Source organism: Sinohyriopsis cumingii, chromosome 12 (genome assembly GCF_028554795.1).
Source record: "Sinohyriopsis cumingii isolate HCF-2022 chromosome 12, ASM2855479v2, whole genome shotgun sequence".
Classification (NCBI taxonomy): Eukaryota; Metazoa; Mollusca; class Bivalvia; order Unionida; family Unionidae; genus Sinohyriopsis; species Sinohyriopsis cumingii.
This window is the reverse complement of record NC_142972.1, coordinates 114,935,276-114,954,031: the sequence shown is the minus strand read 5'-3', so window position 1 is coordinate 114,954,031 and position 18,756 is coordinate 114,935,276. Positions and strand designations below refer to the sequence as shown.

The 18,756-nt window shown below is 33.8% G+C and overlaps 1 protein-coding gene across 2 annotated transcripts in view; it reads left to right on the top strand.

Moving 5' to 3' along the window:
• The window catches only part of LOC149787288 (protein NDRG3-like), an 83,404-nt gene that overhangs the window by 12,808 nt on the left and 51,840 nt on the right, over positions 1-18,756 (top strand). Inside the window, exons 2-3 of one of the 2 annotated variants that reach the window (XM_089977824.1) lie at positions 9,468-9,535; positions 16,076-16,183. In XM_089977824.1, the coding sequence (XP_089833950.1) occupies positions 9,497-9,535; positions 16,076-16,183 (147 nt within the window). In that variant the 5' untranslated portion in view covers positions 9,468-9,496. The remainder of the gene's footprint in view (positions 1-9,467; positions 9,536-16,075; positions 16,184-18,756) is intronic. The other variant, XM_089977825.1, reaches the window with a different exon arrangement.

Here is an 18,756-nt window from a genome sequence, read left to right as displayed (position 1 = left end):
AGTCTTTAGCAATCTTAGCATAATGGTAGACTTTTGTGGCAGAGATAAATGATACATTTATATGGAATAATTTATCTAGCGGTACATTTATAAGGAATAATGTGAGTATTTTGTGGTACATTGATATGTAATAATGTGAGTATCCTGTGGTCATTTCATTGGTCCATAAAGATTGGTGTGGCATCCGTATCATCCACATTTTACAAAATATGCATTTTTATTGATCAATTTTATTATCATGCTTCATGCCAAATATTCTTAACATTTAGATCTGAACAGTTATTGATATATTTCTGATGATAAATATAAAGATTCATTGCTCGGACCCTCCTCCATGGTCAAAACAGTGTATAATGGCCTCCCATTTGATTACCACAAAATGGTCATTATGAACAAATGTTTTTTTTATACAAGGTAAATATGCAGATGTGTTTAAACAGGACCTATTGTATTTGGCCTTTTTTACAGTGGTGTTGCAATATGTAGGTAGATGTGTCTCCCTTCCAAAGTGGGGGAGGACCTTTTGTCTGACTGTATGTTCATCACATACACGTTAAAGCAAAATACACTGTAGTCATAAAAAAATGTATTGAGCAAAACCAAGCTAAATTTAATGTTTACATAACTCTAATTGATCCCAAGATCTTGTTAGGTTCTGGTAACTGACCTTATTGTTTTCTTTTTTTAAAACATTTGTAAACTTGACAAAAACATTAAAAGCACATTTAAGCAGAAACTACTGGGGTTTGAAAAATAAAATTTGGTTGAATATTTGCATGATTGGATTTGATTTTAAAGTCATTTTAGTAAATTTTATGTTTATTTGTCAGATTAATACATTTTTTTTTAACCTAGATTTTCAGACCTATATTTTTTATATTTAAAAACTTTTTAGCCTGATTAAACAAAATGCACTTGAACTATACAAACTAAGTTTGGTAAACATATTTCCATTTCTATGTATTATTCAGGTTCAATTTTCATCCCATTACACCAGTCATGTTTTTTTAAAAATACTTTTTGACATTTTTGACACTTATTTTTTTTAGCACAACTCATTAGAGCCTGACCAAAAATATATTAGGCATGCATGTTTTCAGACACATGCATGTTTAACATATCCTAATTTTTACAAAGCTAAAGCTTTCTGTGTCAGTGAAATTGTATTCATTGCATTAAATTGACTTAACCATTTCATTCAGATGAGGGAAGTCTGAAATCTGGACTTAAAAATCAGGGACTTTCTGTATTGAAATTTGTATTGTCTATGATATATTTTTGCTTTCCTTCTGTTCATATCAGTGTCAAAGAATGACAGTAAATGATTAATTGTCATGGCCATATGTTGGGAGGTGAGAGATTTCCTGTTTTTTATTTTTGGGGGGTTGTACATTATATGATAGTTCTCTGCCTGTCCTCACTATTGTCTTGTGTTGAATTAGTGAATGGCTGTAGGAGATATTTCAGTGTCTGACCAGAGACATACATGTGTTTTGTTTGGCACATAGTCGCTACTCTGGTTGTGTCACAGACAGTGTGGACAAGTAGACCGAGCCATAATCTAGCTTTATGGTATGTTGTGTGCTGGTGACATGGTCCGTATATGTAATGCAATTACAACAGAGTCACGGAGAAAACATTTTAGTATTGACTCATATATGCAATAAAAGTGAGTGGATTTAACAGTTAAATACTGTTTTCATTAGAGGTTAGTGGATTTAATAGTTAAACACCGTTTTTATAAGAGGTGAGTGGATTCAACAATGCTGTTTTCATAAGAGGTTAGTGGATTTAACAGTTAATTACAATTTTCATATGGGGTGGATGGATATAACAGTTAAATAGTTTTCATATGAGGTAAGTAGATTTAAGAGTTAAATACTGTTTTCATATGAGGTGAGTGGATAGAGTAGTTAAATACTGTTTTCATATGATGTGAATGGATTTAACAGTTAAATACTGTTTTCATATGATGTGAGTGGATAGAGCAGTTAAATAATGTTTTCATATGATGTGAGTGGATAGAGCAGTTAAATATTGTTTTCATATGATGTGAATGGATTTAACAGTTAAATATGTTTTTATATGATGTGAGTGGATAAAGCAGTTAAATATTGTTTTCATATGATGTGAATGGATTTAACAGTTAAATAATGTTTTTATAAGAGATGAGATTATTTATTATAGGTATGCTGAAAGACTGCATCTGAATGACACTTGCTATACCTTTGGCAAACTTGAACCAATGCTTTTTCACAATAATTTATCACAATTTATTCTTTCTATTTTTTTTACAGTTTGTATTTAATTTTGTCAGAATTGTTTTTATTTGCTCTCAGTATGAATATTAAGGTTTGTCAAAAGTGTCATATAATATGTGCTAATATAATTGTTGTGTACATACTGTTACATTGATTTTTGTTTGTGAGCCTATGACTGTCTTGTAACAAGCATTTAAATGTAAACCTCCATAATCTAAGCCTGGTGTCTGGAAAATTTACTTGAAAATATTCACAATTCTGCAGACTGTTCATTCTTTTAAAATGTGAATTTCAAAAGGCTTAAGGTTTGGACTTTTCAGCTTATATGAAGAAAGAAAATGACATCACCGGAAATGCTGCTGTGTTATTATTGATACGTGATACATTGAAACCTGCATTAACAGAAGCTTGCATATTAAGGACAACAATCCCATATATTTATGATAATGTCTAAATCCTCATATAAAGGACATTTTCTTGGAAAATAGAAATATTTATGGTCCCAGTCAAAAATAAAACTTCTGATTTAAATACAGCTATACTATGGTAGTATTGAACCTAATTATGTTTTACAGTACGTTAATTTTTTTACATTTTCAATTAAAAACAAGAAAAGATTGATGTACAATCTTTTCATTTAAATTACAGCATTGGATAAAACCAGTTGTAACATAAATGATTTAGATATGAATGGGGAAATGGCTTAAAAGTGAATTTTTTTTTAAGCTGTAATTGGACAAATTAAAGTAGAATTAGTAAATGACTTGCTAATGTGTGCCACATTATCCAGTTGGGAATAACATATAACTTGGGTATACCTCTACTGCAACATGTGCTGGCATAACTGGGTTTATATTAATGGTGTGACAGTTAATCAGAATAATTAAAGATTGGTCAGTAAATTGACTGTAATTTTCATCAATTATAAAGGGTTATTTCATCTTCACTTTTTTAAACCTTTTAGTTTTAGTCCTCTGTATGAAATATTAAAATTTATATATCTTAAAGAATCACTAAATATTTTCCCAATATCTTGTGACTATGGCTGCTTTGACTAAGACTGTCCACAGGTGATGTTCGGCCCATCCCAGTTAGGCCAAGAAACAATCAGATTAAAATCGGGTCCCTACTGTCATACATGAAGATCTGACAGCGACTGCTTAGATGTCATGTTCTGGTGACCATTGAATTAGCCAATGGAAATGCAGCTTTCAGAAATCTGAAAGTGGATCAAATCATTTGGCACACATTGATGCTCTTCAGCCATACTACTCTGTCTCCCAAACGTAAAGATATAAAGACTGCATCTGATTGGCTGATAAAATTAGTGATTATGTTAATAACATAGGTCACCTAAACATGACCCCTAAGTGGTCACTACCAGATCTTCATGTAGGACATTGGAGATCTGACTTAAATCAGATTGGGCAAAAAAAGCAAAAAACGTGTTTCCTATTGCACTGGTTTTAAAATTAGGTAGATATTAGGTATTATTTTTTCAACATTATATATATTATAATTATTAGGATATATATAATATTCTAAGTTTATCAAGTACTGGGCTAAACCAGCTGAATTGGATGAACACATCAGTTTTGGAAAATTTATTTTTAAACCCTGGGGGGAAAAAGTGCTTGGGTCATCAATGAAGAATGGATGGTCGGCTGACTGGAAACACATATTTTCTTGGACCCTATATAGTCATCTTTGCTAACCAAACTTCCAAATATGATAACCCTATTTACAACTTGGTGTATCAAGCAGATATTTCTGTGCTTTGGGTCTGTGAATTTCATGGATGCGGTGGCAAGCCACCACATGAAACAAAATTAAGTTGTTCCAATTTGAACACTGTTCCTACATGATTGAGGCAAGGGGAGCATACAACTTTAATAGACTGATAAATAATCACTTTTCCACTGCCAGTCTATGTTTTTACAAATACATTTTACTCGAATATACCAGTTATGACTTCCCTCTGATATTACTAGTGATAATTTTGATGTTATGCTTACAAAGTTCATTTTTATGTCAGTTGCCTCCTACACTTTCAGCCAATGTACAATGCACCACTGTTACACGCTATTGGTTAGTTGGCATTACATACTAAGGGAGGCAACTCATGAAATCCAGTAGATGTCACTAGGACAAAGCACATAAATATGTTCGATCAGCCAAGGTGTACCCGGTAGAGAGGATCATCATATTGGAATCTTGGCTAGTGAAGATGCTATATGGTATGTGTTAAGTCTAAACTGACCCTTTCCACAAACTGGTTGTCATCATTGAATAAACTTTAAGAAGTAACTTTTGGCATATTTTTCATGAGTCATTTTGTTTATGAGCAAGTAAATTTGTAAGAATCTGAATTACGGAGAAGCAGACCAATGGCAGTTAAAAGTCTTACCAGTTTGAAAAAGTGCAATTATTCATTTTCTAATTGGTTTCTATACACCTATCAAGAATTGAATGGTCATACTTCATATATACATGTATTGCTTGATAAAGGATCCACCATATTTTTAAGTTTTAATCTATTTTATAATTACATAGATCTTTAGAGAAAAAAACAAATTTTTATAAGTACTTTGGGTTTGATTTTAGACTGTTTTTGATCCTTATTTATTATCTTTTGGTGCAAAAAAGTTCACTCCATATCACCTTTAAGGTGCATAAAAAGACCCAAGAAAATCAAGATAATAGATCATTGTCATTGACTTTAGACTGATCGAATGAATCAAGCACATAGTGAGCTTACTGAATATAGTGGACTTTTTTGCCAAAGAAGCACAATACAGTCAATTTCATTGGCTGACAGAAATGTCTTATTGATCTTGATTAGATTTGAGGCCATGTGGTCGGTGAGCATTCATAGAAATGTAAAGAAGAAAAGAAAAGATCTTCGGTCAAAACTTTGCTGCATTTTTTTTCCAAAGTGGCATATTAGGAGGGGGAAATGTCAGCACAACAATGTCCAAAATAAATTATAGTGGGCTGTAATTACTGGAGCATAAGGAATTCAGGATGGAAGGCTTGTGACTGGATTATAGTAGTTAGATGTGCTCGGGTCATAAATTTATTAATTACTGCAATAAATATTAACTGTTCCAGCATTATATAATTTGAATCTGTTGTAGTCAAGTCAGTGGTTTACTACAATTTATTTGTCCTTAAAAATGACCATGTTCTGAACAGTGAAGACAGTTATTTTAGTGGACATGTTATACTCTGAGTCTGTAACAATGAAGTCAAACCATATAAAGGGAAAGTTAATATTTATTGCAGAATGGGAAAGTTAATATTTGCTGCAGAATTTAATAAATCTTTGATGTCAGTGCCTGTGATAATAATTTGTGGCTGAATTTCTTTAAAAATAGGAAGTACATTTGTTACCTGACTTTTTTCTAAATAATCCCTTTTAGACCTAGTATGGGCGTTGAGGTCATTCTTTAGGGTCATAGCCAGAAATGTTTGTGAACTACTGGTCCACATGGTTGGCCATGGTAATCAGCATGCTTAAGTTATGATTGACACTGGTTATGATTTTTTAAACTCAAAATTTGAACATAAGAAGAAAATCTATAACTGCAACTGCTGAATGACAAGAGGAGAGTAGTAAATGGATGGTACATGTACATAATAATTTAGATGGAATGGAAGCTTTTGTCAATTAAGATCATGTATAAATGGTGTGTCACATCTCATGGCCATAACCCCAGCCTTAAGGTCAAGGTAAGAGCAATGGAAAATATAAATCCATGACTTGTATTTTTGTGAAGTGTTTAACTTTTGAACCACTGAAGATATTTTAAATTAGGTTTATGCCAATGTGAGATCAGATATGGGTGGTATATCATAGAGCATAACCAGAACCCTCAGGGTAAAGATCTTTGCAAGGGAAATATAAACTAATAATCTCAATCCATGTATGGATAGAACTGTTAAACTTATAAATCAATAAAGATATATATATATATATATATATATATATATATATATATATATATATATATATATATATATATACATATATGTGTGTGTGTATGTTTTTATGTAGGTAGGTACATAGGTGAGTATGTATGTTTGTACATAGGTACATATGTAGGTAGGTATGCATGTGTGTATGTATGCTAATGGATGATGTATGGATAACAATGCATGGTTATGAGTGATATGCAGTTCTTTATCCCTACTATCGTTTGTAGACGTAATCCATGACTAAAATGTAACAAAGTACATGTACATACATTTTAAAAGCCGATCAAAGAGGGTAGTGAGAATAACTGAATGTTATTTCAGCTTTATCCTTATCTCACCTGTAAATTCTAAGTATATGTTTGAGAATATTTAATTTGCACTTTGAGAAGAAATCATATTTACTTAATATTCCACACATACTTCATATGTAAGTCTTATGATGCTGCTGTCAAAGCAACAAATATACAACTGAGATACATATATCAGTATAAAGGAAATTGCTACAAAGAAAAAAAATTGAAAAAAATTATGTTATTGAGATTAATTTTAAGTAATGTTTTAAGTGTACCATAAATTCATTCACAGCACTTTTGAAGAAGAGCATGTACTATGCAGACTATACAATATAAATTTTCTTTCTTGCTCAATAAGCTAAACTAGATTCTTAGACCTTGTCTAATAAGAAATTCTGGTGTTTGCAATTTGATTTGACAGTGTGAATTCTGTGTAAGCCAGGTGCTTGCAGCTTGATTTCTATGTAAGCTAGATGCTGGCATCTGTAAATATTTTAGGTATTTTGGCTTCAGGGTATGGTGTATCTCAGTACTGTCAGATATTGAAGTACAATATCTCAGTATAGATATCAGAGTACAGTATCTCAATACAGACACCAAAGAACACAGCAGGTGATGCTATCAAACCTGAATGACTATTATTAAGTATGACAAAATCTATGTCATTGCACTTTCATTCTTAATTTTATCCACTTTTCAGAATTTAGACAGCAGCATATGATATAAACTCATTTTAATGATGACCTCATCAATTGACAATTGATCGTCCTGGGCTTCGCCCATGTCGCAAATTGCGATTTTTTTTCCTTATTGGCGACAAAAATATCCCATCTGGCGATTTTTTTGGCGACATACTTTTTGGTTATTTAATTTGTACATACAATTATGGATTTGGACTAGATAAATTAAAAGCGAGAACGAAAGGAAGCCACAAACTTGACTAAGCAATGCATTGGAATCAATCTGTTACACAAACGATCCTTTGTTCGTATTGACAACCCCATCTTTACAGTGCATTGTTACGTCATAATCTGCTTATGCTGACATCTGGGCTGAGTACTGTATGCTGTGATACAGTCAATCATGCTACCGCACTATACCTACAACTGACCGACTTCTGGAGACGCGAATAGAACAGTTACAATTAAATTGTATGGCTAATCCTTCTGTGTTTTTTTTTTGTTGTTTTTTTTATACATATACCAATACAATAGTTTTGCTAAACCTTCATAGAAAACTTATAACCTTTGAAGTACCGACTGTGCATAAATACAAAGCAAATGGAAAAAATCTCAATCACAATTATATCTGTCGCCAGTGCAGCATTTTACTCATTGATCTTTTCCTTTTGCCATCAATTCCGTGTTACGGCTGCAGAGACTTAAACTCCGCAACAAGAAATAGCAAAAAAAAGCAACAAAAGTTTTGCATAATTAATAATAATTATTTATTTCTCAAAATACAGGAGTGAAAGAATCCCTAAATTGGGTGTGAATTTATGCTTATATATACGGTCCAATATTGCCAGGTGTTGACTCGTGTAAGTTTCATTCGTGGGAATGGAGATCCTATTTTCCTTGTCGAGAAAATTTATACCGCATTCAGTGATCATTCTTGGGATTTAGGAAGCAATTCACTACAAGCATTGGGATGCTAGCTAAGGGGGGGGGGGGGGGGGCTGCTGAGAGACTACTGGTGTCACCTGTCAGCACTGTAGACTGTGAACGTGGATTCAGCAAGATGAACTTCATAAAAACTGACATCAGAAATAAGCTCTGCATCTCATCTCTCGAGAATTTAATGAGAATCAACATGTACAGATGTGAAAAATTAGACTTTGAAACTGCATTCAACAAGTGGGCAACTCTAAAATCGCGACAGATCTTCATGTAACAGTTTGTAACATTTTGTTAATGCTTGTTGTAATTAAAGTATTAACTAACACATCTTTTGTAATTTTCATTGCCTGTTACATTAATAGACTAAATTAACACTTGGAAAAATGTACACTACTTGTTTTGGCGACACTTTTTGAAAATTGGCGACAAAATATTGAGGTTGGCGATTTTTTTGGCGACAACTTTTTAAAAGCCAGGACCATCCCTGAATTGTACTGCATTTCTAAGTTCTGAATTTTTTAAACCCAAGGTTATAGAGTGTCTACTTAGTTTGGTCAACTATAATATAATTTTTATGTTCAGTCCATTTTTTAGACCTAGGTATTTGGAGTGTTATTTCATCTGAATGATCATATTCATTATTCATGAAAGCTGACATTTTTTGTGTTGCTGTCGGAAGATACTAACAATGTATACTGCTTTCAGGTCAAATTGTTTGCATCAGCATGAAATTGTTTTCAATTGAACAAAGAAACAGAATTTACCATGTTATATTCCTGTCCTTAATGATGACGCGTGCCAACTTTCTGATCTTGACCTACAAATGTTATGAAATTGTGTAATTTTTTTATATTACAAAAATGACCTGCTGATCTCCTAGTCCCACATCAGGGTTGATGATGTTAAAATCACATTAGGATGATAATGTTAAAATGAGATCAACAGATCACCACTTTCCAAACATATCCTCAGTCTTCAGACCTGTAACTTCAGTCCTGTAGCAGGACACATTCAGGCCTATATATATATATATATATATATATATATATATATGCTCTTTAATATTTGAAATATATCCCTAGATAGTCATTTAGTATCCTACATTTTAACGCTTCTGGCTATGTTTGGCTGGCCTGAATTACCTTTGAGTTGACATGTCATGCCATCTTGTTTTTTGTTTATGTTGATTTGCATTTACCTTTGTCCTTGTCAGAATACCAGATCCATTTATGTTAGCTTTCACTTCGTTCTTAGATATATTTACTGTGTTTGCATGTCAGTTTTAGTTAATTTTCTTATGGATTCCTTTTCAACAGGACTGTTTGAGCTTAGTGAACAGTACAGCATGGAGAATCAGCCTTTCTTGGGTTACCAGGATGGACAGGTTTGCATGAATATAGTACTTGATGTCTAGCAATGATACAGTTGTTGCCATAAGCAACAAAAATTAGTGCTTAGGCGTGAGTGACAGTTTTAAACCTGACATTATTTATAGCAGACTTGGGCAGAGCTGTTGCCCTGTTGAAGCAATTTGTGGATAACATTTATGCTTGTCATTCTTACTTGTTAGCATTATTATAAATTGGGAATCCCATGGCATTATGGCAAACCTAAATTTACCCAGTTTCTTTATGTGACAGAGTACAAAATATTGCTTATAATTTGTTTCTGGTAAATGTCATTAATGATTCTAATCTTTATTGTAAATCAAAAAATTTTCATGGCAAATATTTTTGGGACATTTAGTGACAATTTCATTTTGAAACAATTATTTTATATTGAGAGGATGTATGGCTATTCTGAATGAACTAATTGTAATAATTTTGAATTGAAAATGTCCTGAATTTATAGAACCCTTAACAAAGCTGGTTGACAGTACAGTCTGATGAAATAAGCTAGCTGGGATGTTTAGCCTTGGAGGCAAGACATTTAGTTTAGTCCACATGAAAGTGTCATTGTTTTATGTGTTAGACATCACCATCTTTACTTCTGAGTAGTAGGATAGATGATGATATTTCTGCTTTAATATCAATTCATGTTGAATGGTTTAACAGTATAAAATACAGAACTTAATGTGACTGGAAAACTAGTATCTATCTCCCTACTCCTTTAAATATTTGGGCTGCATGATAATAAAAAAGGTTCATATCCTTTTATAAACATTTGTAAGATGAAGATTTGCATGGCAGGGCATGCAGCATCTTTTGAGAACTTTTGAATTAATGAAGAAGAGAACCTAGAAAAATCATGCTGATAAAGTTGTAAAAGAATTGATGATAAACAGATAGTAAATATGTTCTAGTTCATGATTGAGTTGATATTTGTGAAAATTTGTGACAGTTAAATAATGGACTTAAAATCTGAGGAATTAACCAGCAGTTCATGCATGACACATGTGTAGGACTTAGAAGTTTCGATCTAAACTTATTTCATACATTTACCAGTGTTACCAAAAGTATATACAAGTTCATGAGATGTAGCTGTCTTATGTGGTATATATTTGGCAGTTTTGTCATTATATGCTTTCTTTATCATATGTTCTTCTTTGGTTGTTATTATATGTGATAGATTTATCATTATACAGTGTGCCATACTTTAGACATGTTTTATCATTTATTTATTGTACTTATTGTTTACTCTGATACATGTTTTGCATTTTCCTTTACACAAGTTATACTCTTTTTCTTTATATTCATTACTTATTTCATTATATGCTGTGCTTTTGTTATGAAGAGACTGATAACTTATAGATATTCAAGACCTGATTGCCATTGAGTTTATAATATTGTACAAGCAGGATTAAAGGACTCACACATCAAGTGCTTAATTTTTACTATATTGTACTTTTTTATTCCCTGCCTTTTTAACAAACAGCAGTATCCATAGTAATCTCATTTCTGTTGATCCCTTAGTCCATCTGTCAGCCACATTTTCATTTCCTGTCACCATTTGTCCATCTGTCGTCCACATTTGCACTTTCACTACTGCAACAATTATTTGAGATTAAGGGATGAACCTTTGGATACGTTTACATCATCATTGTTAGAAGGTGGGCTCATATTACATTGGGCCCTGTCTCCTAGTTAAAGGTCATAGGTCAGTATTTTATACGTCACCATCAGCAGGTGAGTTGTATACTACATTTAGGATCCTATATTCAAGGTCATGGGTACTATTACAGAAGCTTCTCTGTTCATTTATTTATGAACTGTCAAAAGTAAATGGATACAACTTAGTATACTTATATCAGATTGTTGCATTACACTTTTGGGGTCTTTAAGCTCAAGGTCACATGCCAATAGTTTCAGGTTTCATTAGATTCTGTATTCAGTCAAAAGTTGTTTGAAGTGGTGGGATCAGCCTTGGGACATTTAGGTTTCTTGATTTGATGGCATCTCATGTATGACAGCTAAATCTTCAAGATTCAGACCATTGATCAATTTCTTCCCTCATTCAGATGCTTGATCAATTTCTTCCCTCAATCAGATGCTTGATTAGATGAAACTTGACTACCTTCCATTGTCTGCCTGGTAACACTTTAGTTCCACTTCAAAAGTCAGTCAGATTTAATTCTGTAACTTGGTAGGCATGGAACAAAATTCATGGAATTTGCTTGTTATTTGCTGTCTGGGGCTAGAATTTTTATTCGAGTAAAGGTTGTTATTTCTAATTTTTGGATTTGGTTTTTTTATTCAAGTTAAGGTTGTTATTTTCTGTTTTGAGATGGGATTTTTTTAGAGTTAAGGTTGATGACTGGGATATATCAATATGCACTTGCATATGGAGAATTGCTCTTGTACTTTGAATTTTTCCTAACTACATGTAGGATGGCATCCAAATTCTTGCTTTTACAGTGATGGTCACATGTTTGTGCTGCAAATTTAAGGCAGGTTTTGCTGAATTTTGATGTAGGTACCTCTTACTAAGTTGATTTCTTGTTTTGCTTTTGTTTTGTCAGTACATGGTCCCAAATGAAAATAATCCAGACCATTTGTGGCCATCTTGAAAATCTTGTCTACTACTATTGGAGGGATGGCTTTAATGACATGGGTTTTCACTGAAACGCTTTTCACTATATACAGTATACTTGACTTGGCCTGAAACAAAAATGTGACAGTTGTGACTACCAAAATTTGAAAAATTCTTTTAATAGCTACTTTTCCAAAATGGATGGCCATATACAAATTTTTAAAAGGCTCTTTCTTGCAATACATGGCTATTACTGTATTGATCCAGATCTAACCTTTAAAATGGCTGCCTTGTTGGCCATTCTCAAAATCTTTATAAGGCTACTTCTCCAAAAGTTTTATCTGCATGGTTATTTTTGCTTAAATGCTATTATATCACTATACCTATTGCATGAATGATGGGATTTTCACTAAAAATACTCATTGCTGTATAAAGGTTATGAATGAAAATGTTTCCAATCTGATCACCAACATATCTGCACTTTTGTGAAGTAGTTTAGACCCTTATTGACCTTGGAGTCAGGTCAAAGGTCATTGGTTTAATTTTTTTTACTTTATTGAGCTGAAGAACACACTTGTAATTCAGTGAGCAGGTTGATAGTCAGAGCTCTGACATCAATTTTAAGGTCAAAGGGCATGACTTAAGTTTTGGGATCTGCTGGCATGGGAGCACGATAACACAATTATACAAGGGATTTTATATCAAAGTCAGTTTGTGGAATGACATTAATTTTGACTGCTCTATCTTGTGAACATGTTAGCTTGGGCACATAAGAAAATCTGTTTCTTACCAAACTTTGGTATGCTAGATTTCTCAAGAATGCCAGAGGTAGTTTTAGTACTCTGCTGTTGCAAGGAAGAAACAGTCTTGCCATAGATTCCTCGACTTTTTTTCAGGAGCAGGGCATCAGTCCATTTGAGGGACTCATTCTTTGTGTTCTTATTCAGTCTGAAAACTAGATCCGTCATTTATTAAATGATAGATACTAATAAAATGGTTGCTGGAGACTGGTTTGTTTACATCATGATATTAGATTATGTTTGTGTTTTGTAAATCTACCAGTTAGCAAGAGACTTGTTTTTACCACATTTTGTTTTGTCAGCGAGGTGAATTATACATTTTTGAATGAAAGATTTTGCTTTATGTAGAATCTTTGATTGTAAAAAGTGTTTATTTGTCAGAACTTGGGATGCCTTTCAGCATGGGTTGCTGGGTTTGGGAACACAGTTCTGTTTTAATGAAAACATAAATTGCAGCAGTTTTTTTTAGTTATACTTATAAGGCATTAACCTTCAGTGTATTGGTGTAGGAACTATCAAAATAGGATTAGATTGTGATAGAGACTTGAGATTGCCTGTTGTTTCTGAATACTGACAAACTAAGCAAGTACTTAGATATAATTGGTAACAATTTTATGGAAAAAAAGGAAAAGTTTGGAATTAAAGTTAAATCATTATTTTATGTAAATATTGAAAAATATTCTTCATTAAATCTTGCAGTAAAATTTGTTTTATATCAGCAACTAAAGTATGTCTCGTATTTGTTAATCATTTTAGTATTTGCAAAATAGAAATAACATATGGTGAAAAAGAAATTGAGGTTTGAGACCTGCAATCTGACTCCCTATGCAGTATTTGATTTTAGCAATACTCATTTGAATCCTGGAGATCTGTAAGTTACCTCTTCATCTTCATCATGAAAGCATAGCATAGAATGAAATACAAGTGTATTTAAAATATTTTGTTATAATTTTTGGTTTCTTCAAGCCTCTCAATGCACTACATTTAATGGCCATTGATAGACAAAATAATGTTTTATGAAATGATCTGTAGCTGCCATGCAGCATGAAAGGCACCTGCAGATACATGGATATGGGTGTGACATAACATTGGTAAATAACAGTGACATAAAGATGCCACTGTATGAAGACCATACTGTACAGTTGGTACTCATACGTTACTGCCTGATTGATATCAAGGCTGACTTGGATCAAGTTAATTAATATTGTTCACTGTCGTCATATCATACAATTTTGAGGTGATTTCATTGTTCTGAAGATAATCACAAATCCATTGAAGCTGATGCATGTTCTAGAAGATCATTGTCTGCAGTTGATTAGCAGTGGCTGTTGTAAAAGAAGCTATTGAGAATGCTATACACAGTGGAAGCTGTTGAGAATGCTATACACAGTGGAAGCTGTTAGGAATGCTATACAAAGTGGAAGCTATTGAGAATGCTATTCACAGTGGAAGCTATTGAGAATGCTATACACAATGGAAGCTTTTGAGAATGCTATACACAGTGGAAGCTGTTGAGAATGCTATACACAGTGGGTTGAGAATGCTATACACAGTGGAAGCTGTTGAGAATGCTATACACAGTGGAAGCTGTTAGGAATGCTATACACAGTGGAAGCTATTGAGATTGATGTACACAGTGGAAGCTATTGAGAATGCTATACACAGTGGAAGCTATTGAGAATGCTATACACAGTGGAAGCTATTGAGATTGATATACACAGTGGAAGCTATTGAGAATGCTATACACAGTGGAAGCTATTGAGAATGCTATACACAGTGGAAGCTATTGAGAATGCTATACACAGTGGAAGCTATTGAGAATGCTCTTACACAGTGAAAGGTATTTCCATTTATTCATCAGCCATTTTTAATATATTAGAGAATCATTTAAAGATCAAAGAGCTAAGTGCAAGATGTGTCCTGCATTTGTTCATAGCTTATTAAAACAGATACAGCTTGAAATCACCAAACAGCTGCTTGCCAAGTCTGAAAAAAGTGACCAGAGATGCTTGAATGGGATTATCACAGGTGATGAAAACATGGATTTATGTTTTTGAACCAAACTCAAGTGAAAATAATAAAGCTTGGGCCAGAAAAAGCGAGCAGCAACCATAGATGTCTTGATCAGACTTTCAAGACAATTACAGCTGCGTTATTTTTTAAACAATAGGTCTTTTTGTTCAGGTACCTGTGCTTGTTTCTACTTGTGTCATTGGCCATTTGTATACCTCCACAGTGTTGCCAAACCACCTATCTGAGAACCAGTACCCAAAGTGTCCATCTTCTTCATGACAGCACACAGGTTTATTAATCATGCTATCATGACAGACTTCATAAAATAGCACTTCATCCAGAATCATGCTGTCGTGACAGACTTCATAAAATAGCACTTCATCCAGAATCATGCTGTCATGACAGACTTCATAAAATAGCACTTCATCCAGAATCATGCTGTCATGACAGACTTCATAAATTAGCACTTCATCCAGAATCATGCTATCATGACAGACTTCATAAAATAGCACTTCATCCAGAATCATGCTATCATGACAGACTTAATAAAGGAGCACATCATCCAGAATCATGCTGTCATGACAAACTTAATAAAGGAGCACATAATCCAGAATCATGCTGTCATTCAGCACACAGATCTGATTTTATTTACCAGACATTGTTTCTTATCCTTGCCCCTTTGTCTACATGAATTCTTTTGAGATAATAATATAACCCGTATTTCAGTGTATGTGCCTTCCCAGTGTGTGGTGCATGGTTTAAACCTATCAGATAAGTCTGTTTTGGTTTGCTTCATAAGCATTTCTTATTCTGATATATAGAAGAGAATAATTTTAATGCCTATTTGTGTAACAATCCATTGATTAATTTTGCTTATGTTTCATTCATGGGCATTTAAAAATTCCTGAATGAGGCAAGGAGAAATTCCAAAGGCAGTTGTAAAATATATTGTATATTTGAAAAGCAAGATCTTGTTCTCTTTGAACTAGGTCTTATTTACTATGCATTTCAAACTTGTCAAATAAAATTTAGGAAAGATAAATATTTTGTCATATTTCACAAGTGCAATTTTCAATTCTATAAATACTTGACTAATTTTCAGCGTGCTAGTTCAATTCTATAAATATTTGACTGATTTTCAGCGTGCTAGTTCAATGGAGCAGATTACCAATATAGAGCTGTCCAGTATCCAGGTTCAGGAACCCAAACATCGTTCTTTCTTCAATGATGCCACCAATATTATAATTCAGGTATGTCTTCCCTGACCAGGTCACTGCTATATCTAATTTTAATCTTGTCTTTACTGAGATTCACTGGCTTAGTTTTATTTGGTCTTGCTTGCTGCTGATGTAGGCTTTTGTTGGCCACCATACTGGCTGCTAATTTTAACAAGCAATGAACCCCCCACCCCATTCACACCTTGCATGTGCACCTGGCGCTCAGGACCATCTCACACCATTCACACCTTGCATGTGCACCTGGCGCTCAGGACCGTCTCACACCATTCACACCTTGCATGTGCATCTGACACTCAGGACCATCTCACCCCATTCACACCTTGCATGTGCATCTGACACTCAAGACCATCTCACCCCATTCACACCTTGCATGTGCATCTGACACTCAGGACCATCTCACCCCATTCACACCTTGCATGTGCATCTGACACTCAGGACCATCTCACCCCATTCACACCTTGCATGTGCATCTGACACTCAGGACCATCTCACCCCATTCACACCTTGCATGTGCATCTGACACTCAGGACCATCTCACCCCATTCACACCTTGCATGTGCATCTGACACTCAGGACCATCTCACCCCATTCACACCTTGCATGTGCATCTGGCACTCAAGACCATCTCTTCAATCAAGACATGTAGGCATATACTACCCAATGCAACCTTTTTGGTAGATATAGATTCATACAAAGAAAGAAATCCATCTTGAATATGTGAGATGTACATTTTCAAAGTGTGTGCCATCAATCTTGGCAAAAGTGGTATACCAGCTTGATAGTATAGAAATTGTAGACTTTGACACAGACCAAAAATAAATGGTATACCACCTACATCTGTATAGAAATTCTACACTATGTGACACAGACCAAGAATAAATGGTAAACCATTAGGTCTGTATGACAATGTACACTATGTGACACATACCAAAAATAAATTATGTGGCCTTATTAGATGCATGTAATGGAATCAAAGAGAAAATAAATGATTCCCAGGTGTATTAAATTGAAAACAGAGAAAGATAATTTGCATATGATCTTCAGAGTTCTTAAAAGTGTAGAATGGGTTTATTAATTAGAACAAAAATAAAATATCTTACATGACATTTAATTTTCTCCTTTACTATTATCATTTTCTGTTTTTAGCAGGTGTTTTCTTCTGTCAGAAAATCATGTATAATGCAAGCAAATTATCAAAGATTAGGAACATTTTATTTTGGTTTGATTGTGACATTTATGTTAGAGAAACCATCATCTTGTCTAAAATATCTTAAGGATCCAGTCCTAATTCATTTGCATTCAGTCCTAATACACAAGGGAGCTGCATTAGCTCACCTGGACTAGCCGTAATGCACAAGGGAACTGCATTAGCTCACCCAGATTCAGTCATAATATATAAGGGAGCTGCATTAGCTATTTTTGTAAAGCATTGGACTTGAAAAAATCCTAATTTTAAGAATTTTGTAAAATATGATTTTATTCCATGCACATATTATTAGGCTGAAGATACCTATTATTTTTCACAATGGATTTGGAGAATGACAGTAAATTCCTAATTGATGATGCTTCTTTCTGGCATTGCTGTTAAGGGATAACAAACTGTGTGGCAGACCAGTTATTAAATGTACAGTATCTACATGGGCTAAAGTCATCGCCTTTGCCAATTGCTGCCATCTCATCTCTATCCACATGTGTTTGGGTCTCTGGTTTGACCAGTGTAGGTATGTGAGAAAGCTTGTCAGTAGTGTCCCATGGGTCAGTAGTTGTTCCAGGGGTTTTTCCAGGTTCTTTTCCACTAGTTATTCTGGGCACCATATATAGCCTATCATGTGATGAAAAATGGTGTTTATTACCATCACAACAACAACATGTACAGCATTTGGTATTTACATTTTAGCACTTTTGCAAGAATAATTCTGTTTCTTTCACACAGTTGATGACTTCCACAATGCACAAGATGTTGCCATATTTGTATGCATTTTGAAAGCAGTAATTATCCTTACCTGTGATATTCTCAAGTCTGTTCCAGTCATATAACAGGATGACAGTTGAAAGAGACTGAGATTTGATAGTTTTTAGAAAGTTTACATTCAAGTGGGATATATAATTTGATTTGATGTGAAAAGTATATGTCTTAGAAGCATCTTGGAATGTCATGATAACTTTTTGAGTTAATGTAGCAAATAATTTCTAATTATCATGCTATAGTAAATGTTTTAGGTTCTCAGAGTAGGTGGCACAAATTTGATAGCCTTAGAAATTGGTTCCAAAATCTGAATTGATCAGCTTTGATTATTGTATTGTTTAAAATTGTGCTTTTTAAATGCTTGACTGAGTGTATCATGTTATTATATCTATTTGTCTCTCTGTTCCTTATTTTGTTTCTACACAACAACTTGAGTTGTGTACCATCTACCATAACCAGAGTTTTGCAGATACTTGCATTTGGGGTAAGGAAGAGGAGTGCTGATTTCCTGGTCAAAAGGTCAAAGGTAAAGAAAAGTGTCACTGCAAGAAACAGAATGGCTTGCACATACTTACATTAGATAATCACAGACCAGGAGCAAAAATATGTGACTGGCTTG